Source organism: Blennius ocellaris (assembly GCF_963422515.1).
Source record: "Blennius ocellaris genome assembly, chromosome: 2".
Lineage (NCBI taxonomy): Eukaryota > Metazoa > Chordata > Actinopteri > Blenniiformes > Blenniidae > Blennius > Blennius ocellaris.
The window spans coordinates 9,048,466-9,073,857 of record NC_137651.1 but is presented as its reverse complement, the minus strand read 5'-3'; the positions used below and the strand labels follow the sequence as shown (position 1 = coordinate 9,073,857).

The 25,392-nt window shown below is 39.3% G+C and overlaps 1 protein-coding gene across 1 annotated transcript in view; it reads left to right on the top strand.

Moving 5' to 3' along the window:
• Positions 1 to 25,392, top strand: part of grik4 (glutamate receptor, ionotropic, kainate 4) — a gene marked incomplete at both ends in the record, with an annotated part of 199,642 nt that overhangs the window by 115,177 nt on the left and 59,073 nt on the right. Inside the window, 2 exons of the mRNA XM_080512931.1 lie at positions 18,150 to 18,311; positions 23,259 to 23,411. Coding sequence (XP_080369057.1) covers positions 18,150 to 18,311; positions 23,259 to 23,411 — 315 coding nt within the window. The remainder of the gene's footprint in view (positions 1 to 18,149; positions 18,312 to 23,258; positions 23,412 to 25,392) is intronic.

Below are 25,392 nucleotides of genomic sequence, written 5' to 3'. Positions count from 1 at the left end.
AATTGTGATTGAAAGAAGGAACACTAGATGATTGTTGCAGTTTGTCCTTGGATTTTCACCTCTTTCTTTAGACCTGCATCTTGCATCCATTCTCTGTTTCTCTGCGCTTTTCTCTTCCGAGTAACTGTCCTCGCAGGGTGTGTCTAGCCTTGATAACAATATTGTCTAGGTGATACAGAATTCAATTTCACAAGTTTATTGTTCTGGTAAAAATGTCTTGTCCCGTATCTGTGAATGTGACTGAACGAAGGAAACATTCCCATTAAAAAAAAAAAAAAACATTCTTCGCATCAACCCTACCCTCCCTCTCGGTCATGTGCGTTGTTACTGAAGGTTTACAAACGCCTCCCTCTTTCCAAAAAACGGTCTTGTCAGTCAAACTGCTTTAGAGGGCAGCCACTGTGACTGTGAAAATGATTGGGATTTAATTAATTCCCCTCCACGGCTTATGTAAAGTTCATATTTCCCTGTTTAGACACAGAGTTTGAAAATCAATCAGCTGAGTAATAGAAAAGGTAATAGGCTACGTGGACGGTGACAACAGAAAGCTGCATCCAGCCAGAATATAAACTATGTCATTATTATGTCACAACAAGCATGTTTCGCCAAATAATATCTACCCACAAGTCATTTGTAATGCAAAGATGCCATCACAACTTTTTCTGAGAATCGCATTTGAGTGGTGCTACAGAGAGGTGCATAAATACTCTGCTTAAACAGCCTTTTGTAGCTGAAAATGATTGAGCCCCTGTGTAGAACTTTCTCCTGATGTTTGCCCCTGATTTGAACATTTTTGAACATTTTTCACAATCTTGTTGACCTTCCAGTGATTGATGGAAAGTTTTGGAACAGTTATTACCCTCTTATGATGAGAATGACTGAATTTACTGTTGCTTTTATTGCTGTAGGGTCCCCCCCCCCCCCCCCCCCCAAAAAAAAGGGCAGTTAGTTACTGCTGACTCTATTTACAAGATGTCTTTAACTTTGAAAATGTGTCTGTTAGTCAATTTTACCGTGTTTTTGATAGCACTGGGAAGTTCATGTTACAAATGTGTGTGTGAATCATGTCTGACTGAATAATTAGGTCCACTATGATTGCTACACTGAACAAAAATTATAAATGCAACATTGTGATTTTTGCTCCCATTTTTCATTGCTGAACTCAAAGATCGAAGGCTATTACTATGTACACAAAAGGACCATTTCTCTATATCGGTATTAGTGAACACATCTCCTTTACCGCAATAGTCCATCCACCTCACATGTGCGGTGTGTCAAGATACTGATGATTACTGCACGGGTGTGCTTGAGGCTGGCCACAATGAAAGACCACTCTAAAATTTGCAGTTTTCACACACAGCACAATGCCACAGATGTCACAAGTTTTGAGGGAGCGTGCGCTTGGCATGTTGACTGCAGGAATGCTGCCTGTGAATTGAAGGCTTGAAGCATAAGACTTGTGTCGAGGTGGCAGGACGGATGGAGAGAGGTAGTGTTTGTCCCATCCATCATATGATGCTTTTTCTTCTTATTCACCTATTATGGTGGTCATTAATATGTTGAAGTCTCTTTTTTTTTTCCACCCTACCCATCTTCTTATGAAATATTCCTTTATGCGAAACAATGTCCAAACTAAAGATGTACACACAAGGTTAGATGATGAAGAATCACAAAAGGGAGCCACCTTCTATCTTTAAGTTAGACAAAAAAACCTAGACAAAATTGCCTTGCTTGGTTTTAAATTCTCCCCTTTAACTGGTGACTGGCGTCACGGTTGCTCAGCGACCGGTGTGCTGTGTCGTGATGGAGCTGGGATGCAGGAAATGCCCAGTTGACTGCCTCAATACGTCGCCTTTACCCAGCAGACTACTCTGTCTTCTTCTGTGAAGGCTGAAAAAGCTGTGTCCTTCAAAGGATGCAGCCCCAGAATTGGCAACCTGACAGTCCCATGACTCCTCAAATCAACTCCTGCTCTTGCACCTGTTTTGCATTAAATTAACACACACAACCTGCACTTGAAAAGCTTAACCCTTCATTAGACAGGATTCTGCATTTAGTCACACTACCAATAGGGCAATGACTGACATAAGGGATCCAATAAAGAGTTAAATATCTAGTTAGATATGTAGAGGCTCCTACTTCACACTCAAATGAATTGCGTATAAAATGGTGCACTTGATGTGTAGGGAGACATCTGTAGAATTTGTTTTTGTAAAATATATGTTTTACTGTTGGATTATTTTACAGGTGTGGATATGATGTAACTAAAAGATGGTACAGAAATCCAATGAAAAAATAGTCCAACAGAAAAGATGTTTTAGGCTTGAAGCGGTTAACTGTTCAGTTTTATTGTTGATTTGGGAGGGCAGTTTTCAACTATCTGAAAGACTTTGTTTGCAATAGACAGTATATCATTTTGAGGTGTATTTTTACTATGTTGAAAAGTCACAAAACTAAAATACATGTATAAAGATAACGAAACATCCTTCAAGAACACCCAGAGGTTGAAAGTTTCTCAGTATTCCATTAGATAAAGCCATAAAGAGTTGGGCAGCATTATCTCCACTGTCTGACACCTCAATGCCATTCTATGTAAAAGCACTTTAAACTGCACTTTGTGCATGAGGGAGTCTATAAATATAAAGATTATTATGGTAATTAATATGACCAAAAAAAAGCATAACTCAGCCCAGTTTTCATGGTTTGGAAGAATGAGCTTTCTCTCACACAGCTTGACCCACATTTAATTAATCGACTTCCAAAATTCAGAATTTCTTTTCATCACAATTTCTTTTAAAAAAGAAAATCTATCAAAAAGATCATACAAGGAAAAGCCCCCCCCCTCCCCCAACTGAGCAGGTAAAACGCCCTGTGTAACAATTTTCCCGGCAGCTCACACACTTTTCTAACTGAAATGACATCCAGTTAACTTATACTTTGCCTTCATCTCACCCCATCGCTAGAAAGTAAACAACTGCTGCGGAGAGGTTATATTGACTTTGTCTCATGCACAGAGAAGCAGCGGCTCTGATCGGAAGATTTCCTTGTGTAAATATCTTCTTCAAATTTGAAAACATTGTCTTCGCTATCAGCAGCCACCAGTATCTCTGAAAGCTCAGCAGCACTACTCTCACAAATCATACACAAGCCAGCACGGCTCTACTGTGAAGTTACACTGTGGAGGAAGTTAACATCAATGTGAGCGGCTGGATCCGTGGAGAAGGTGTGCACCTTCCATTCTGCTTTTGATTGAGATGATATTTGATCAAAATCACCACCCATCTCCCTGCTCTGTCTGATCCATTCGCTGCAATCTCTTTGCACCATTAACTATCCAATAAAGTTGTTAATAAAGGGATCAAAGCCTCAGCTACTCTGTGCTATGAATTGTGAGGGAGGAATTCTCGTGTTAGAATTCAATGAGACGCTGGAGTTGGCTCAATAAAGAGAGATTAAAAAAAGATGGACAGTATGTCTCTGGATTTGAATTTCAGAAAAGCTCATATAATAGGTCCATATCCTTGAAAATATCTCCCACGAATAAACCAACAAATGTCTGAACAGTTGCCTTTGCTAGAGCTGTGGAGACCTTCCTATGCTGACACTTGCATGTTAAAATGCAATATTCATGTTTTTTTGTTTTGTGTGTGTGTGTGTGTGTGTGGGGGGGGGGGTGTCCTCCCCCAATATTTGCATTCTGTAGGAGTCACCAGGGCCAGAGTTTACATCTACATATCTATTCAGGTTGCAGTCCTGTGAAGGATGCCGAAAATTGATTGAGGCTGAGTACAATGCTTTATTGCTACATCCAGTAAGGTCAATTTCAATATTCATAATATCAGATTGCACAGATGATTAATATTGTGAATCTCATTCACATCTAGATCAGTTATCTATTGCCAGTGTGGACAATGTACTTTATCAAAGCATAATTTGTCTATTGTAAGTTTAACACAGGGAAAAAGGCAACGGGTGAATGTGGGAAGCTGATGCAAGAGCTTTTACAATTTTAATGTATCCGGGAGCAATACTCCCAGATACTCTGCTACCTTGCCACCACTGAATATTCAGTGGTCACAACAATCATACTCGGTGAGTATTCTTGTTGTGAGGCGTGATTGCTAACCACAGCATCACCATGCAAACCCAAATAATGTGTTCAATGGCTCATCGCTACTTGTACATCGTCAATTGCGTATGGGTCACTTTGTCAGAAAAGGGATTGTCCCATACACATTTTTCATTACTACTGAAAAAAAAAAAAACCTGATGGAGAAACTTAACTCTTATTTTTATATCAGACCACCATTGACAGGATTTTATTTAGGGTTAAAGTTTCCATAGCCATTGCTTAAAGGTGACTTATAATATCAAGACAATTCCAAAACTACCAGAAAGCAGAGAAATAAAGGAACATTGAGGCTCCCAGGACCTCAACAGTATGAATCACAAAGAGTCACCACTCACACATTATTCCAATAGGAACTTCTTAGCACACGCAATATTGAATAACTACCATATATTAAAAACTGAAGTTATCCTGAAAGAAAGTGCAAAAGCACTCACCTATGCACTTAATCGCACTATAAAATCTAAATAAATTGAGTCAATCATGTATATGGGGCTAATAGAGAACAGTCAGTTTTGTTTTGTTTTGGTTAATTCTAATTGTTAATAGTTTGTTACATAAGGTCTCTTCATACTATTAAGCTTGAAGACAGCATCTACTCAAAAGCCTTTAAATTTTTTAGCAAACATTAATCTCAGTAGAAATAAAAGTTGGAGAAAAAGCGCTGAATGAAAAGGTGCACCTCTGGCTGCTTTCTGGTAGTAATCAGTGGAGTCTGCGTGGGAGACGAACAACAACCTGGGAGGTTTAATATGTAGACCTTCTTAGGCCTTATCAGCCTAAACAACTTTCCAGCAGTGTTGAAATACTCTTCAAGGCGACTTGCTTAACATAAAATTATCAGGCAGGAGGTTCCCCGGTCTATGTTATCTGGACAAATTGTTCGGACCGTTGCGGGTTGTTCGTGTAAATGACAGTCAACAATTTAGTGTGACGCTCCTCTTCTCAAACTCTCACACTGTGTATGAGGAGTTGTGGTGCATTGATTGCTTTGTGTCAGCCCTATTACCACCGTCTCTTCCTCTAAGCCACATGTCGGGGTGACTCAGTGTTGACATTTGTATTACACCCCATTATCTTCCAAATCCCATCGCTTCATTTGCAGCTTAGGGTCGGGTCAGCTTTGGAAAGTCCAAATTCCTGTATTCCTGTCACAACATTGCAAGTCACAAAACAGTATAGCTGCATAGCACAAGAGGCTCGTGCTACAAGGTTTTCAGCATACAGCATGCTGCAGCATAATTATAAACACTATATCACATTTCATTCACAGGAATACTGTGGTTTTATACCCTCAGGCAAATCTGTAGCACAGCCGTATGTACGAGTCCTTGAATTGAACAATATATACGTGCGGCGAATAAAAAATTTAAAGTGTCACGCCACATGCAGCAATGTTAAAGAGTGTCCAGGGTCTCTGAGTTTACTTTTCGGAAAACTGACCTAAAGGGGTCAAGCCTTTGATTAGTTGCACGACGCAACCTGTATTTCTCAGGTCAAAGGAAAAAGTGAAGCAGTAACCTCTACTTCCACCTCTTCCCTTTGTTTTTTCCTTGTATTTCCTTGTGATTCTTTGTGTACCTTTCCTCCTGCCCTTTCTGCCTAGTTTTTTGTTTATTTTTTTTCTAGCCCCAATCTTGAATCTGCAGCGTAGCATAAAATAGGTTACAAACCTCCCAACACAAAGTGTGTTAGGGTACATTTTCATTTTCACACCACGTCAAATGACTTTACATGCACCTTTTTTCATCAGTACCTTTGTTAATAGTGACTTTTTTTTTTTTTGTTCTACTGAATTTTCTGTGTTTTTTGTGGCATGACACAAAGTGTAATGGTGCTGCTAATTGCAGTTTTTTCACCATGTTAATTATTTTCCATCTACAATTCAAAAAGGCTGTGACACTCTTGATGCTTCCACATCATTTTAGTAATGATTTTTTTTATCACATTGTTTTAATTAATAAAAATTAATAAAAACTACTAATCAGTAGTATTTTTATTTGTGTTTATGAACTCGTGGATCTGGTGTGACTGAGCTTTCGCTCTGAAACACCAGAAGCAAACAGCAGAACATAAATGGCTTCATGCAGATAACAATATGTTGAGCTCTCTGCAGTTTCAATCAGCTTGATGGAGCTTTCATTCAAATGAAACACATCTTTGTATGCTGAATATCTCTCAGCTCAGACAGAAAGTTTGATGTACAATCAAGTGAGGCTGATTACTGAGCCAATCATATCTGATCAGGATTAGTGAGAGAAACATGTTATTATCATCTTAATGTCTTAATGTATAATATGCAGATGCATGGTGTGTAGTATTGGATCAATGTAATATTTGGACATTGATTAAATGACCAAAGTCATTCGTATACAGCAAAACCATAGTTTTTTTTCTTTGTTGGACATAATTCGATAATATGAATGAGACTTCCTAAACCAAATTACTTACACTTCATTTAGGAGCCATCCATGATGCCTGGGTATATTGTGTGCTTATCAACTTTCATTTGTTTTAGCCTGCCGATCCAATTACATTGATAACATATTTGACAGCATTTTTCATGAGGCTGCGACCAGCACAAAACAATTATTACATCATAAGATGCTCACATTCATAACAACACCTAACATCCCAATTTTATTTGAAGCATTCAAGCAGTACTTAATCACCAAGTGCAAGAAATATCCGCATGGGCTATATGGAAGTCAAATAAATTACTAAAATGCAAGTATGGCAGAAATGGATTATAATGTTTGTAATGTTTTTATCACCTTTGCAATCATTTGCGTCCAGCGATTCTTCAGCTACTGATGGTTTGGCTACATATCAAACATAGGTGATTGTCGACACGGCAGGAACTGCTGAAGACCCCACAAAAACAGCCATTATGGTCCAAATGATTGGGTTGAATTAGACTTTGCGATGTGGTTACAGCAGTTGGACAAACATTGTAAAGAATGATTAAAAACCACTGTAGTGAGGAGAATTATGATTATTGTGAAATTCTTTCAGGGTTCATCTTGATCTGACCTGATGAAGATACTGTCGATATACAAACTTTGACTTTCAGCAGGGCTCCTTCCTTTTTGCCTGGCTGCTGTAGGTTTTCTTTTAAGCGTTTTAAGTTTGAAGCCTCACAGCGAGATCGTGCTAAATCCCATGGCTTTACTTTAAACGTTTACCAACTTTCTTGTTCACTGTGTCAGCTCGTGTCAATCAGAGTTCAGCAAAAGAATGAGAGGATGTCGACTCCTGCACACAATGAGCTACAAAGTTTCAACTGTTAATCTGTGACTTTCTAATAGGATTGTAACTATAATTTCTTTTAAATTGCAGGGAACCAACAGGCCACAAGTTGATGATTTTAACTCAAATTCATAGACTTAATCAACATTCTTATTGATATGTAATAAATCTGAAAAAGACAGCAGGAGTTGTCCTCTTTATGGGGACAAAAGATCACACTGACCTGATCACAGGGAGATTCTGTCACAATCAATTCACCAGAGCTGAACTAGCAAGACTCAAATCACCTTGGCCAGTCAGCATAGATTAAATGTAGTTGGAGTTTGTTTGGATCACAGAGCATAAAATTCTGTGAGCCATTTCCCGCTTTGCGTCTCCTTCACGCTGAATGCACATTACGTTGGGGAAAAAAATCCACTGGAAATGTGTGACATTGAATTCTATAAAATAATATAAAACACATCTCGTGATGACTGTCAGAAGCCATACATAACCTTTTAATCCTACAGTGGAGAGCATTGTTCATTCCTCTCCCGCTGTGGTGCACAAACACATAGGAGGGGATGTGGAGTCTCAAGGTTGGCGGGTTTCTTTGGGCTTCATGAGAAACACTCTGGTGATCGATGTGAAACACTTGGGGCTTTTCTGAGATGAGCATAATTTAGAGAGAGCCTCCTCTCCTCGCCCGTATCACTATTTGAGCAGCCCACTGTCCATTTTGTGTCAGAAAATGTTTCTGGATTCCCTGAGCATCAGTGAGCTGTTGCAATTAGGACCATCAATGTGTTTTTGTAGGTTTTTTTTTCTTTCTACTTTGACAGTTGTACCAGTTAAGATTTTGTTTGCTTGTTGTGATTTCAGTGGTTCTATTTTTAAGATTCTGCTTGGATTTCAATGAATACTTTAATAGAAAACTTAGACTGTTTCTGAATCCAAACATTTGCCAGGAGCTGCAATATTCATGATACTTTATTTATTTTTATTTTTTTGTTGTTGCTTTGGCCAGCTGAGGAATGATTCTGGGCATAAGGTCTGCGCCTCGCAAATCGGCTGTTGCTGTTGCAGGTCAGACATAATTCTATGAATAATGGAATAAAATTGCTCATTTGTTTCTACCACTCTGCAGGAATGATGCCAGATTGTTGTGATGTATGCAGCTATTAAATGCTTTGAAACAACGCTAATGCATCAACCCCAGCTTCCTGTGCTCCGATTTACGGTATGTTAATTTCACGGTCATCTTGCTGTGAAACTAAGTGGCCGTCCACAAGGAATGATGAAAGTGACAGGTTAGCACGTTTTGTAAGAGGAATGACTTGTGTGCAAATTGTTTACACATACAGCACCGTGAAGTATTGAGTAAAGACGGTATAATAGGAACTCGTCAGTAATTGGAGATGCAGCTATTACAGTTCTAATGTCCAGTGGCGGAAGGTGTTGAATTTCATGAAGAGAGAATTCATTAAATCCTTTATCCAATTTTGCTGTTACATTGCAGGTTCATTGCATGACATTTAGTAATACACCCTCCTCCCTCCGCCTCCTCCTCCTCCTCCTCCTCTGCTATCCCACGCTCTCTGAGAACATTGTAATTAAGAGGCTGCAGGAGGCTTTAGAGCTCAGCCTGAATTTACATGGCAATTGATACAAGCATGAAATGACTTATTTTCCAAAAACACTGCATGAACATTGCAACTATTAGAGGATGATCAGTATTCCTGTGGAAAGGAATTTCATTAGTGAAGACCGGACTCAGGCCAAAAGGTTTTTCAATGTGTGACACTCTTCCCCTAGTGAAGCAGGACGGACGTCATTAATTACTCCTTTATCATTAGGAAAATCAATATGTAATTTACTGAAATGTTACTCAGTCATAGGCCACTGGAGTGTCTCTGTTCATTCACAACACTGCCATGCCAGATAAGGAGTGCAGATGATTTCTTTTTTTTCCCTTCTTTCTGAAATTGTCAATGATGATTATCTTTGCACTGACAGCTCCGTCTTTATCTGGGGCACATTTTATGAAGCAGCAAAGGAAGACTTCGGCATCCGAGGCTACAGAAACCAAAGTAAATGTCATTAGTCTTCTCATAGCTGTGGTAATCAATATTCTTCATTAACAATGAAGCAAATTACTAGAATATGAAACATTTGTAGTGAGAAACCCACAGAGCTTTATCTTCTAACTGAGCCAATTTGCCTCGCAACCTTTTTTAAATTGCAGTGTACACCTTTTTTTTTTTTTTGCCGTCTGAGTATTTCTCATGAACGCCCTTTGAGGTTGATTGGTGATTTTAAATTGACTTTAAAATGTACTGGTGACCTGTCCTGCATCTACTAGCTCTAGATACTGGACTTACAAACTCGCTAACTTCAGTCCTTATATATATTACACAAGACACCACAATCAATTTTAAAGACATAAAGGATTTTACTTTTAAACAGAATTGCAGATATTAAATCTTGAAACATGACTCTGGAACACACAATGTTATTATTTTGTATAATATATCTAAAACTTGGTAGGGAAAGTTGTGAAAACTCAGTCAAAGTAACATGTTCTACAGCACATTCTCATTCTAAATAGCTCCGTCCATCTTCTACACCACTTTATCCTGCTGAGAGTGTGTCACAAGGTAACACACAATACAATCACACACACTCATTCACACCCAGGGACAATTTATGGTCAGCACTTAACGTCACATGCATGTTTTTGAACTCTGGAGAAAACCCACACACGCACAGAACATGCAAACTGTTCCGGTGAGTATCTGAAACCATGATATTCTTCCTCGCCACTGCTTCCCTCATGCATTTTCAGTACATTTGATTGATTTTATTGGCTCAACCGTCCACCCACATGTAGGTTATGTGATTTGGTGAACTGCCTCAAGAAGTTGCTCAAGAAACAGAAGGAACAAAACAATTGCTGGCTGGAATATATACATTTGTAGGTTTTGTGTTCTTTAAATCAAATCCGATTACTTTTAATTTTTTTGTGTTTATGTGTTTTTGTCTTGTCAACTGACATCATTGCAACATACATATTGTGATAGCTTGTGTTGCCCTGTATAGTAAATTATTGAAAAATTTAAATCATACATAATTTATACACAGAGATCAGAGCTCAGCTTTTATGGCAACAGATGAGATTGAATGGCAGACGTGAGTGAAAGTGCAGAAAAAATTAAGCGCTACAAAAGTAAACACAATTTACTCATGCAATGAAGGAAAAATTACTCCTTTCTGCAGGTGTGACGTGAAGCTGATGCCTTTTGTATTTATGGGTCAAGTTTACTTCTCAAGTCTCCTATCATAATTTTTTTCTGTCATGCTTCAAGATGCAGTGGTATGTACTTTATGAAATTGTCCCCATCAGTTTAGGTTGAAATCAGTATCAATCTTGGGAGAAGAAAACACAATATAATGCTCCCTTTGTGGAAATTAAAGTAAAAGTAGCAGGCTTATAATATAAATGTGAGGAGTGACACTGATTTTTGTGTTAAAAAATACTCCAGTAAATACAGTAAAAGTATTATTAGTATTATTATTGTTGTTCGTATTATTATGATTTCTCTCATTCCTTTAAATCACATTGTTAAAATGCAAAATCTGTTGTACAGACTAAAACAGAGTGAGGAATAGAGAAAGGAATTACCAGGTTGAGACAAACATTGCTACTAAATTAATCTAAATTGTTGTTCTTCATCTCTGAGACGTGCCCATGTTTGAGGTGGGCAACACTTGGAATAATTCTGTGTTTCTGCTTGTGAAGATTTAGAGTTCAAACTCAAATCATTCCATTTACAAGTGTGACAGTCCCTAATATTAATTTAATTTATGTAAAAGCTCATGAGTCACTGAGAGTGCGACTGCACTTCATTGTTCTGATTCATTTGACATTATTGCAAAGTTCCTTTAAACCACTATTGACCAGTAATTCTCAACCTCAGCAAACTCCATTAATTTTAATGCCACTTTTAACAGTTTTTTTTCCTCCCTTTTAAAAACTTTTTCAAACAGTCAAACTGTTCAGATGACTCAAACTTATTGAAATGCTGAGACTTTTCTTCTCCACAATATGAAGAAAGTGACGGTGCCAAGCAACACACATTCCTTAATATTCCCTTCACAGCACGCATACATATTGTGAAACCTCCCTATACTGTGGAACTTGCCTTTGAGAGGTTTATCTAACAATTTCACATTTGTGGTTGGGATGAGTGTGGGAATGGGAATGCTGTGCCATGCATGAAGCAGAGGAGCATCCCAATTCAGTGTGTGATGATCTCAGTCCCTAAAATGTCCTATTTAGGGAAATTAGATCAATAGGTGAGGAACTGAAGAGGCGCATTGATTTAAAAGATTTATGCTTAATTTTCTGTTTTTTTTCTGTAATTTTCTGCTTAAAAGTCTGTGATGATGGGTGTGTGTGTGCGTGCACGCACGTGCGTGCATGCGTGTCTTCCTGGGATCTCCATATTCATGACTCAAACTGACTTCATTGTACTACTTCACCAAGTAGTCGTACATTCTAAACTCTTTGTTGACAAGTGGAAACGTGAACGGTCCGTTATGTAGAAAGTGTGAAGGGTGATACATTATCAACTGTTAATCCTGATTTAAAGAAAAATAAATAAATAAATTGAAATGATCAAAGAGCCATTGAAAGAACAAAGGAGAAGGATGCAGAGACTTACAGATTTTGAGGTTTTCAGAGGCACAAAGAGGAGGTGAAGCAACAGTTTTTGGTTGGTTGGCTCAGGTTCTGACTGCTGATTGATCTCCAGGTGACAGCCGGTGTCCAGGGCCCTCGGCCAGGCTGTCATTCCCTCCTACTTGCTCACTCTTGCACCCCTTTCATCCCCTCTCTCTCTCTCTCTCTCTCTCTCTCTATCTCTCTCTCTCTCTCTCTCTCTCTCGCACTTGCTCTCTATCTATCTATCTCTCTCTCTCTCTCTCTCTTTTTCTCTCTCTCTCTATCTATCTATTTATCTAGCTATCTATCTATCTACCAACCTACAACAGTTGGTTTCTCCACTGTGCTAACCCCCCACCCCCTCCTGCTGGGAAACCACTGTCCGTGACTCACATATATACATATATATATATGTATATATATATATAGCTATAAAATAGTCTCTTTCACACCATCTTTTTACTATGCTGGAGTTGCTCATTTGCAGATCATTGTGTCAGTTTATGTGCATGTGTGTGCTTCGACTGTGTATCTTTCAATCGCATAGTTGGTCCCCACATCCCATTTGGCTAAAAAAAGCAATTTTTCATATAAAATCATTAATCCCAGTATGACAACTTCATGTCATGTTTTGGTTTTGGTTTTTTTTTATGAAAGTGGTGGCTATAGTACTGGGTGAAGGAACAATGTGTAATTTTTGTACCATTCAAATCTTGGTGGATTAATCCATACAAGTCATGTTTTTTGGGGGTTTGGGAAATGAGATGAAATATACCCTGTTGCTTATCTTTTCAGGATACCTCGTATTACTGTTACATGCGACAATTTTTTTAGTTTTCAAATTACTTAAAAATTTCAGAAAACGACAGCTCTGATGGTTCTCCATAGAGTTTTACACTGAGAATGTTCGAGTCAGCTTTTACAGGCAGTTGATCATTGAATGCTATTGGTTTCTTTGTGTTTGGTGGACGGGGCTTCGCCAGCAGTCATTTACGTTTGACGAAATCTGCCGTTTTTATTAAAAACAAATAGTAACTCTGTGAGGGGCACACTGGGGACTGACTGGATGCTACAGCAGCTCATCAACACCAGCCCAAACATCTTACAGTGACGCTGTGTGAATAATAAGCGCCCATCAAAATGATATTTGTCAATGTAAAGTCCACCATATTAATGGGAACATAAAGGGTGTTTAGGCGTGTCTTTTTCAGGATGAATGCACTTGGATGTCAGTATTTGTGCCCTGAAGCCCACAAAAAGCAGCACATTAGTTTTCCTCAGACACCGCCTCAGGATATTTTGGTGACCTCGATCCTCGCTGAGTGTGTGCATGTGCTGCTCAATTATAGGCATTTCATTTTCCTGTGTGAGCATAACCACGCACTCTCGCTCTCTGGTTCGTGTTTGTGTGTATGCACGTGCATGCATCCTTGAGGGGCGCGCTTAATGACAGGCTCGTTTGCACAGCTCTGACTCTAATGATCTATTAAAGTACACTTAGCCAGTAATTATATGGGCAGTCCCAAAAGGCTTATGAAGGCCCAAAAGGAATTGCTATAGATAGAAGAAGACTATAGAGAAGCGCAAGTAATGCATGGGATTTAGTAATATTATGGCTTTAAACTTTATTTTAAGTTAGTAATTAGAGAAAATAATAAATAAATAAAGAACTTTGTCTGAGGATATTCTTCCTGCTGTACTCACATAGGTGTTATACTTAAGATAGAGATTACATGTTCCTCAAGCTTTAGTGAGAAAGACATGTAATCCCTGTCTTAGCTCGTTTTATTCTGTACTTGCGTCACAATATATTTAGTTCCAGAGCTGCAATTAAATCCACCGTTACTGAAAACCCATTTTTAAATTGTGTTCAAAAGTAATGCGCAACACTGAAAGAGCTGGGCCTTTAATTTCACAGAAATGCCTTTTTGAAATGCAATACTTACAAAGGCCAGGTGGTTTCTTCTCTAACAAGAGCATTAAAGCATTATTCTAGTCATTAACTGAATTGTGTCCTGAAGTTCAAGATAATCTAGAAACCCCTTAAACTTACCTTTTCAAGAGCTGCATGCTGTTCTTTACATGCTTTTATTCATAAATCCATTCCTTTGTCCTTGACATTGTTGGATTTTAATCACGACAGCTTTTCTTCCTCCAACTCATTTCTGAAAGCATGAACACATTTCCACACGTATTGGCTGAGAGGAGGAATACCTCATAATAATCTCGCACACACACACTATTAAGGCTGATGAAGAAGTGAATGAGAATAACTTGTAAAATAATCCCACTACTTTTTTAAATAAGCAGCTTCCATACCCGCAGACAGCCCAGATGTAACCATTCATATACACAGAGCCAGTGGGGAGCCACAGCTTGATAAAATAAAAGTTGCGGTACTCAAACCAGCCGCCAACAAGGAAAAACACCGAATGAGAGTATTGATTATAAAGAAACAGGATTTGATCAGAATAGTTAAATACAGGAGTAATGATGTGACCGATGAGCGAAATGCAGGACTGGAGTCTGACACTGACATCCAACAATTAAAGGTCAATGAAGAAGAGAAAATGATCTCTGGATAGAAATATATTAATATGTGCCTTGCTCACAGTGTTGGGACAGTAAATGTCTCCTCCTATTGACTAATGTTTTGCTGTGGTCCCTGTAGAAATGACTGCCTTAAAAGAGATTTCTTTTCTTGCAGATAAAGCTTCTTTTTTGGGGGGTTCTTTTTGAAGGCTCAGCCCTGTTGCCCCATATAGAAATAACATATTATATATCTTTATACTTAACTCACATCTCTCTAAACTGCAGTAGATGCCAGAGGAGAACTTATCCATGTTATAATGTTTATTAATAGCTTATCAGAGTTTGCCCAAGTTGCTTGTTTTTAATAGGCGCCAGAAACTCCAGCATGAAGAAAACCATTTGGGAGTTAGAGGGTGCTGGGAGGTAGGCATCGGGGATAATAGGTCCCCCACTCACAGTCGATATGCAGCACCCCCCCCCCCCCCCCCCCCCCTCCATGGAGTCTGTGCTCATGCCGTCCCCCTCTAGAGACTCTACTTTGGAGTGACTCACGCTGTGTCTGCTCTTGGTCTGAGAGCCTTTTCCACCTACGTGCTTATCAGTTATTTAATTCACTGACCTACCCGCTCTCTTTGTCTGTACGTCCATTATCTGATTTACCTAATCCTCTTTCATCCACTTTCCTCTCACAGATGAAAAGGACATTTTTCTGTTTTTCATTTGTCTGCCACAGACTTTGTAAGCTTTGAAATCTCCAGGAGCCCATCAAGGTTTTTCTCTGGCTTATGAAAATGTGTTTTTACGTGTTTTTTTTGTTTTTTTTGTTTTTTTTGTTTGTTTGTTTTTTGTTAAGCTTTGGAACTGCTACATGGAGCTGATACCTCACATGATTGGGTTACTTCATGACAGGAGGTCACTTCAAAGCAAGCACACTAGTTTGCAGCTTTGATCATTGTTTTTGTTTGCAGCCTGATTTTTTTGTATCAGTTTAGCTTTCTGGCACCCGCAGTCACCAAATAAATCTGTCATTTCATTTATTTATTTATTTACTTTCTGCATGAATTGATCAAAACATGGCATGATCTGCATGGCATATCCAGAAGCAAACCTGTGAATATTTAATATTCGTGTTCAGTGTTTACATTTAGCATTAAAATTCCAAATGATGCTCACAATAATGGCTTGTGCTTTCAGTTTACCTGCATTTTGCAGGTTATTGCATGCTTGATGTCACATGCAAACAAACAGATGTTTGAATTTGGGAATTGCATGTGATACTACACCGCACAGTGGAACTGTTCCACTGCTCTCGCCTCATAGCGAGAAGGCCGTGGGTTCAAATATTTTTCCTCTGGGTACTCCAGTTTTCCTCCCACAGTCCAAAAACATGCACATAAGGTGAATTGGTGTTGCTAAATTGCACCTTGATGTGAGTGTGCGTTTGTCTAAAGTTACAGTTCATCGTCTCCCAAAGTCCATGTCCATCTCCTCCTTATATTCCTACTCCTAATATTCTGTTAAAAGTGTTTTTGACAAGAAGCAGATGGTCTGTCACTCATTAAGAACATTTTTTTCTTACTTCAGCAGTCTCAACACCTTTTGCAAGATCAGTCAAAGTCACAGTCATACACCGGCGTTGATAGCTGCCATGTAAGCTGTGCACACACCATTGGGAGTCATACTGGGGTTGATTATTTTGCTCAATCTTACTTTGACACATGTACAGGGTGAGATTGGCCAAAGCTGTGGATCGGAAGAGAACCCTCTCGACCAGCTGAGCCACATCCATTCTGAATAGATTTTATATGTCGTCAGCAATGTCTGTACTTCACAGATTCGCGTTTTTTATACCGTATGTAGTACTTTCCCCACAAACACACATCTTTATCAGCCAAACCTGTTTAGTTTAATTATGGTAGTCCTACAGAGACCAGTTTCGAAGATTCCTTCAAGCATTTTGCTCTTATTTGAGGCTTTGAGACTCTTTCTATCTACAGTAGTGCCTTTGGTGTCAATTTGGCTGCGTGCTCACTCGGTATTAAAGTATTATGGAGCATGGGTTACATCAGCGGATGTTTGTTTTATTTCTAAAGTGAAATTCATTGACACCACTTGTGGAACTTTCCAGTAAAATGTCTTTTTTTTTTTTTTTTTTCTAGGAGTTTACTTTTTTCCAGCTTCAGTGTGAATAGTGTGTCTTCTTCACATTAAGTAAAAATCACGTAGTATGAACATTGATTGTGTGGTATTGGGTGAAGCATTGGGTCGGATTACTACTGTGGCTCAGACGTGCCATCTCCTAATCTCTGTTCATGAGCGTCTCGCATGGCAGCCATCACCACTGGTGTATTACTGTGTGAATGGGTGAATGTGACTGATCATGTGTTCCAAATTGAGACGGCAGAAGCGAAAATAGGCAACGTGCGTCAAGTGAGTTTGCCATCCATGTACTGGCTCTCATTAATGTGCCTCATTGTTTTACATTCACTGTTCACGTCCAATGTGTTTCCCACTGTTCACAGGTCTAATCACATCTGTTTCCACATGCTGTGTCTTTCCTCTCGCCCTACACATTCTGCAGAAATCTCTCTAACTTTCTCAACCAACCCTTCTTATCGCCGGGGTCCTCTTGCTCCGTGGCATTGGATAGATTGGTAGGCTGGCTCAGTCTGGGCTGTCATAAGTGAGATGGCACAAAAGGCTGGCAGGTAGGCAGCCACCAGAGGGGAGACTGGGTTCTGACACCTCTATTAACCTTCAGGAGATGTCCATCCCTAGTCCCACCTTCACCTCCTCCTCTCTTTTTTTGCAGTTCTTCTTCATCTCTGCCTCGCCCTTTCCCCAGACTGCTCTTCCCCAGGCACAAAAAAGTAGCTTGTCCCTGAAGCAAAGGAGGCAAATAACAAATTACTTGCATTTTCCTCGTCTCCTGACCCAGAGCATTTCAATATGCCTTGATTTCAATTCTAAGTCATCTATCAGTGTTAGTGTCCTTTGCTTTTTCACCCGAGTATCCCACCTCCAGCTGGTACTCTTCTCCTTTGGTTTCGAGCCTGTTACATTTTAAATCTAGTATTCATACAGTGGCCAGCACATCAAAAAGTACACATGGCCAGTTTATGCATGCTTTTGCCCGGTGATGCATGGCTAAATAGTTTAAAATGAATGAATTGCAGAGTTTTCATGTCAATCAACTGGAATAACAGAAGTTAATGAAAAGTGAGTCAGACAGATTAAATCAAATGTAAACGTCCCCTGACGAACCCTTTTTACTTTGGCAATAATTCAATATAACAATTTGTCTAAATCAAACACATTATGGTCGAGTATGACAGCTCCTATTGAATTGAGCCGCATTCATTTATAATCCAGTAATCTCCCCCTGTCTTTGTGTGTGTGTGTGTGTGTGTGTGTGTGTGTGTGTGTGTGTGTGTGTGTGTGTGTGTGTGTGTGTGTGTGTGTGTGTGTGTGTGTGTGTGTGTGTGTGTGTGTGTGTGTGTGTGTGTGTGTGTGTGTGTGTGCGCCTGCCTCCTACAGGAATTCTCTTTACTTCGACTCGACGATGTGGTGGACCAACGAGTCAACGTCGTCGGGTTTTCAGTCTTCAACAAAACACATCCCTTCTTCCAGGATTTTGTCCTCAGCCTCAACCGATCCTGGCAAGAGAACTGTGACCACGCACCCTTTGCTGGGACCCCGGTTGGTTTCCATACAAATATCTTACCAACATCACCAACATGGTATTTAAACTGACAGTACTTCTGCTGAGACCTACAACACCAACATGGTTTTTAGATCCTTCTGTACAATTTAATGTTAACAAGACAACTGGTAACTTTAACTGTTAGAATGTTTTTATATATAGTTAACATATAAATATATATATAACATTAACATTATCCAACGCCATCCTCTCCATTGAAGAATTAACCCTTAATGATTTCAGTAAACTGCTGTTTACTGGAGGAGAGCCTCTTCAACTCTAAACTCACTCAGTCCCCCTGACTGCAACATGACTTGATGCCATTAGACTGTCTCGATAATTGACATTAATCTCAATATACAGTGCCTGTAATGCAATAGGAGCATTAAACATATATTACTCACATGCTGTAGATGTTTTGTCTTCCACCCCAGCAGCACTACCTCATATTTCCCCCAGCAAAAACTATGGGGATCCAAATGTAAAAAAGCAGAAGTATTCATATGGTAGATCATTGACGATCTACCATATGATCGTCAACGATCTACCAAAGATCAAAAGAATTACGCAGAGAAAAGACCAGCGGAAGTCTGAACAGCTCTTTAAAATCACTGCAATAGTTCATCAGTTTATTTTTAAGCACTATTAACGTTCACATTATTGAGTATCATCCTTCAGATAACTGATGTCTGTAATCAGTGACTCATATTTTGCAACGTGCCCAAGACTGCTGAGAAACAAGCCTGTTGACACATTGAAAAAGGTACATTTCTCTTGAAAAAGAGAAAGTACAGTTCATTGGTGTCCATCTGAAGATTCTAACACTTTCAAACAATTAACAAAGAAAACAAAAAAAAACATGGATTCCTGAGAAGTCCATATTCAGAAAGTGTTTTCTGACTCGTAAACAGAGGAATAATCAAGCTTTTAAACACAATTCCAATCCAAATTTTGGTTTTACTGCTGCACATAAGATGATGTTATATGTGTGTATATTAGTTTATTAGCTATGATTGGTGATTAATCATTATCAGAGGTCCTCCTTTGCCCCCCCCCCCCCCCCCAATGTCCAATGAAGGTTACAAAAAAGTAACAAAACAACAGCCTAAAACAATCCTTTTTAGTGTGTGTGAAAATAACAGATGAGCCCCATTTTATATATGTTTTTGCCTTGTTCAAACAGAACCTTCTTAAGCTTGACAGTTTTTGTACTTAACACAGAGAAAAAGTCACAGAGACACTGAAATATTCTGAAATACGCAGAGATGACATTTATCCAGTTAACTGCTGTAATTTCAGGTGTTGCCGTAGGCAGTTGTTGTTATCCAGACAGCTCATTAGCATCAGTCCCCACCTTTCCTATTACATTTAAAATGGCAGCTTCCTTGTTAAATCTGTTTCAGAGGAAGTACACAGCTACTTACCCTCCCTAAACCCCTGCTCCCATCTTAACTGCATCTCTATGTCAAGATTTAGCACACTGCGCTCTGCATATTTGAATAAGTGACTTTGATTTTGACTTTGAACCAGCCTGAAAATTACCAAACCACTGTTTACAGATGTTTAAATGAAGACAATTGCAGTTTTGCATTGGGAGCCCAGCAAAAATAGTTCAATTTTGGCTGTGGGCTCTATTTATAGATACATAACAGAAATACTGAGTCTTATTTGACAATGAAGCATTATGATCACACCTCTGTCATCCTTATTATATCACCCAGGCCATCATCTGCCTTGTGAGGAATCTCTCTCGCTAAATACTTTTACCAATTCACCCACCCAGTGTTGTCCATAAAAATGTTGACGGAACGTCATATCAGCATTAAATTGTCAGCTGTCAGAACAAACAAGGGAATACTGTTTTATTGTTAGCTAGTCAGAAATAGAATTATATGTTTTAACCAACCCAGTAATCCATTCATTGCATACGCTGCTTTATTCAGTAGGAGTCAGGAGGCAAAAGACAGGATGCAAACAGACCTGTTCAAACAGAGAGCACAGCTTTGGTCACCAATTCACTAACCCTAACCCTTTAAATTCAGGCTTTTGGACTGTGAAAGGAAAGCACAAACTTACAATGAGAAGATGAGTTTGATGTTAAATGAAGCTTAAACTCACTATGAAAATGTCACAAAATGTTCAGCCTTGGAATTTTTTTTTTTTTTTTTTTTTTAAAGAAACACTATACTTTATCAGAAATATTATAGCTGCTCAGAATTTGAGTGGAAAATAATATTAATACATCTGGGTGGAAAAGAAAATCTGCCTCTTTTGCCTTTTCTTGCTTTTTGTTTGCTGGAGGGGTTCATTAGTAGCCAGAAATTAAGTGAAGCTTTTTTAATAAATGAGTCCTCAGTGTTTGTAGTTAAGAGAAAGTTATAAATGAAACAAATCCACTCTTACACACTCTCATCAACCCCTTCTGTTTCACACATGCTGGGCAGTGAAACAGGTTAAGAATAGTTTGAACACAGCATGGAAAAAAGAAAAAAAAAAAGCATGTTCTGTGCGCAGCAGGTCACTCGGATGCTTAGTGAGCCCTCGGCAATTAAGACTTGTGTCTAATTAGCTAATAACCAGAGAGAATAAAGGCTGACGATGGCAGAGCAAGAAGCTGATTAACCCATTTCCACATGCACACAGATAATATGCCTTTTCATTCGTTCTACCGGTTTCAGCGAGCGTGTGCCTGTGACCTCTTCAAGCTGATGCTTTCAGCGCGTTCAGAGATGGTGATTTGTTAAGAGAGCTTAACTGAGAATGTGTAGGTAGATGGGGCAAAGGTTTGGAGCACAGGAAGATTTCCAAGAATAGAAATTGTATTGCTTTGAATCCGAGTTTAATTATGTTACGCCATTTGTAATCTTGCTGTAAGAGCCGAAATTAACACATTTGTGATCTCAACTTTGAATAAACTCACCAAAATGATGATGAATTTATAGCACAGGTGGCAAACATATGGCCCAGAGGCACATACAGGCCATCCTCAGTGTCACCCTGACAGAGGGATACATTTTCCTATTTTGATTTTCTAAATCACTACTTTTCATCAAACTGCTGTCACAGTGTGTTTTTAGGTGAGGGTGGAGGTTGGGCGTGCTTGAAAGGGAATGTGAAATGTTATGTTGTTGAACTTGCATCATCAAACCTGACCTCACTCTTAATTGGTGATTTAAAAAAAAGTAGGTTTATAGCAGTAAATAGTTAGAATACTGAAGACACTTTTTAAAAAAGAATCTTATCACAGTTAATCTCCAAAGTCCAGAGTAGTGATATTTTAGAGGTTGTCATCAGGTCTACAAGTTCTTACTATCAACAAAATAGTAAATAATTAATAAACAAACCCTTTTTATGCTGACGTTAATCAGCATGAGAACACATGTCAGCTGACCTTTCTACCATCCAGAGGTCGTAGTAGAACAGATGTGCTCAAAATAGACCACCTCAATCATGTTATTAAAATGTCCTTATCATGCGGAAATCAATGGACATGGCCAGGACAAAGGAGCGGGTGGACTGTGTGAAGCATTTAGCATAATTGGCCCTGAACTGACAAGACACAGTGACAAGGGAGCTCCTGCTACTTTGTCAGTGAGTTCTGGGACTGTGACTTCACCTTTGTTTACCTTGCTGTGTTCTGTTGCCGTGGTGATGACGTCAATAGTGTGATGACATCCCATCTTGAGCAGCAGAGGAAGTGGCGGGACGAATGCAAGGCATTGTTTTTGATTTTGAATCAAGGCGACAAAATGTAATATTCATCAAATGCTCATTGTGAATATGGTAATATTTTCTTTTCTTCACTCATTGCTGGATGCTTCCCAATGTGTGAATAAAGTAAAATACGTGTTATCTATTCCTGGACAGTTTTGCAGACCACAGTATTTCATCAGTGGTGTCCAGCCACTAATGTCAGGCCCCTGTGACCCTGTAGTCTCGTATTCATTATAAGACCAAGTAAAACTTGGAACAAAGTCCACCCTTGCTGTACAGGTCAGCCAATAAAAAGTTGCTAATAGAGTCCAGGCTTGCACACAAGGTGGCGGACTAGAGGAAGGACATTATCTGCTTCACATTGAGGTAGATAATAATGGGTAGGATATAATCGAGATTGCTGCATTCCTCATTTACTCTGCAGGGTTGACTTAACAGTCTCCTTTTGTTTTGCACCACAATGACATTATGCCCATAAGTCAAAGCTAAAATGCATCGATCTGTGGCTGTAGTGTCTTCACAGGCTGTTTGCTTACATCGTATTGCTCTTAATGTGCAATTTACCAATTACATTAGCCAATTCAAGGTTGCAATACATCACTGTTTTGCAGTTTAATGGCCTATTGTAGCTCTCTTTAGCCTCACAAATTTACAGTGCATCACAATCCCTTTCAGCTTTGTATCAATATTCACAAAACACAAGACAGGGAGACACAGGCGCTCCATCATTTGTAGCCAGGGCATCGTACATGTTATTAAAACGCACATAGTGGCATGCAGCGGTTGTGACGAAGGGGACGTTGGTACATGAGAGATGAGAGGAGAAGCAGCCGCTCCCACTGTTTTCTGGTCCTGCCTGAGAAAGGCAGGCGGTAATTGGAATGGTTAGGGTGTGCCAGCTTCATTGGGGATAAGAGCAGGAAGGACAGTGTTGCTCCGAGGGAGTGAGGGAGATAGAGAGAGAGAGAGAGAGGGAGAGAGGGAGGGAGGGGGGCGGCTTCCAACGCTGTCAGCAGATCAGAGTCTTTCTAATGATCTAATGGAATAATCTCACCACCACTCCGGGGATCGGTTAACCCCTCACTGACCGCTAACCACTGACACGTTGCACTTGGTGTGTGTTCTTTGAGCATTTCCAGGTTTGTGTGTGTGTGTTTGAGTGTGTGTGTGGAATTATTCACCTTTCTGCCTCGTTTTCTCTCTCTGTCTCTCTCTTGCTCTCCCTGCAGCTCTCGTCAGCTCTGCTCTTTGATGCGGTATACGCTGTCGTGGCAGCGGTCCAGGAGTTGAACCGGAGCCAGAACGTTGGCGCCACTCAGCTCTCATGCAAGTCCTCCAAGATCTGGGAGCATGGCACCAGCCTTATGAATTACCTAAGGATGGTAAGATTGCCTCTGTTGGATGTGTTGAGGTGATGAGACTGACATAAAGTAATAGTTTCGTAATATTTCTCATGTACAGAATAGACTGGACTGGAAACAGGAAACTCTCTGTGGGTAGAAACATCCCCAAGCCAACATCTCCAAAGCTCCCAAATTAACATTAATATCTGCCATCACTGAAGACATCAGAGCTATAGGATGTTCATTCTAATTGTGACTATTAATACACATTTATATGAGTATTCAACATAATCCAAGTCTGTGTTTTTGTAAAGAACCATGTTTGAAATATATTGTCAACAAGTTATTTATCGGCTGAAAAACATCACTGATTAAAACATGAACAACTGTTCCCTCTTTGTCTAATATAATAACTGGCAACCCTGTGTTCATTTAAATGTTTTCACTAAATTGCTGAGTTTATTGCAAATAAAGTCAACTTGCACTTTCTGACTGATTGCAATAGGAATGGGAATATCATCTATAAACATTTCACTTTATCAAACTACTTTTGCAGATTATATTATTGAATCTTCTTAAGGATGACTCATGTCTGGTGATTTCTAAATTCTTGTCTTTTTTATAATACATTGTCCTTCAGGAAGCCATTGTGGCCGTCCATTGAAATACATTTCCACCAGTTAAAACACTTTTTTCTGTCTCCCTCTCTCTAACAACCAATCACAGCTTTCAGCTGACTGCATCATACATAGCAACGAGGTCAACCACATCTCCTCACTAAGATAAAAGTTGCTGTCAACTCCTTGCTAAGAGTTACTCTTAGACATTTCCTGAATCACTTTTAAGCTAAGAATTCCTTGCTAGGAACCTTTAGGCTAAGATAGGAGCTCCCTGAGAGGACTCTGAGACGCTTCGTGAATACAGGCACAGGTAGTCTTCAACCATCAGAGGTGAGACAGGGGCAGGATGAGCCCTGCATTTATGGGTTAAGTCCCATTGTACCAGCTCACACACAAGCACCACTTCACCTCTGATACGTCTTGTAATGCCCGTGCAGAAGCACAATTGAAGTAAAATAACTTGAACACCCTATTCTGCCTCTGTGACGTTTACACAGCTGTTATGAAGACCTGAAACAAACTGGGTCTGTGTCTAACAGTAACACCTAAAACACAACAGCTCCATGACAGTGTCAGCATCTGGTAGTTCAGTAAAAAATAACAAATGTGAAAAGCCTTTTATAGCATAAATGACCCAGTTTTCATTGTAAATTCATTTTGTGTTTTGTAATTTAGTCTTTTGTAAATCTAATACCAGTGGAACACTTGATTATTACACTTCAAAATCCTGTCACATTTGCAAGGAATACACATTTGTGGGATGACCAGTAAAGCTAAATATGTAGACCTTTCCTATGAATGATGTTGTCTCTGCTCTGCTGCTAACTTTGGTTTTGTGGATTGGGTGATTGAAACATGGAGAAATGAGACACACAAGCATATTCTACTTGAGCCTCAGTCGTACGTGGAAGAACAATACACAGCAACAAAAATCATGGTGTTCACAAAGTGTTTCTCCACTCCCAAATTCTTGACCCAGTCTCTGATAAACCCCTCACTGTGAGGGCCAGCAATGTCCTCTTAAAAAAAAGAAAATATCTTGTCAATATCTTTTCATCTTGTCTTCTCTATGTCCTGTTCTTTTAAACTTCAGTCCAATTTACTAAACTACACCAAACAAGACTCAGCCACAAAGAAAAAGTAAAAGCATCATTCTTCCCAGCGATGCAAGATTTATTTCTGGGAAATAACAAAGAAATACTCTCCCAAACATACGTTTCCTCACAAGGGAAATGTTTCACATATTTCCTACTCGTCACTTCCAATCCATGCGCAGTGCAAACTGTTGTCAAGTATAGAAACCGTTTGTCACACCAATACCAATCAAGCAATTGTTCATAGATTTGCAATAATTGTTTCATAAAGGCGAATTGTCATTCAAGAATTGAGCCACAGCCAAT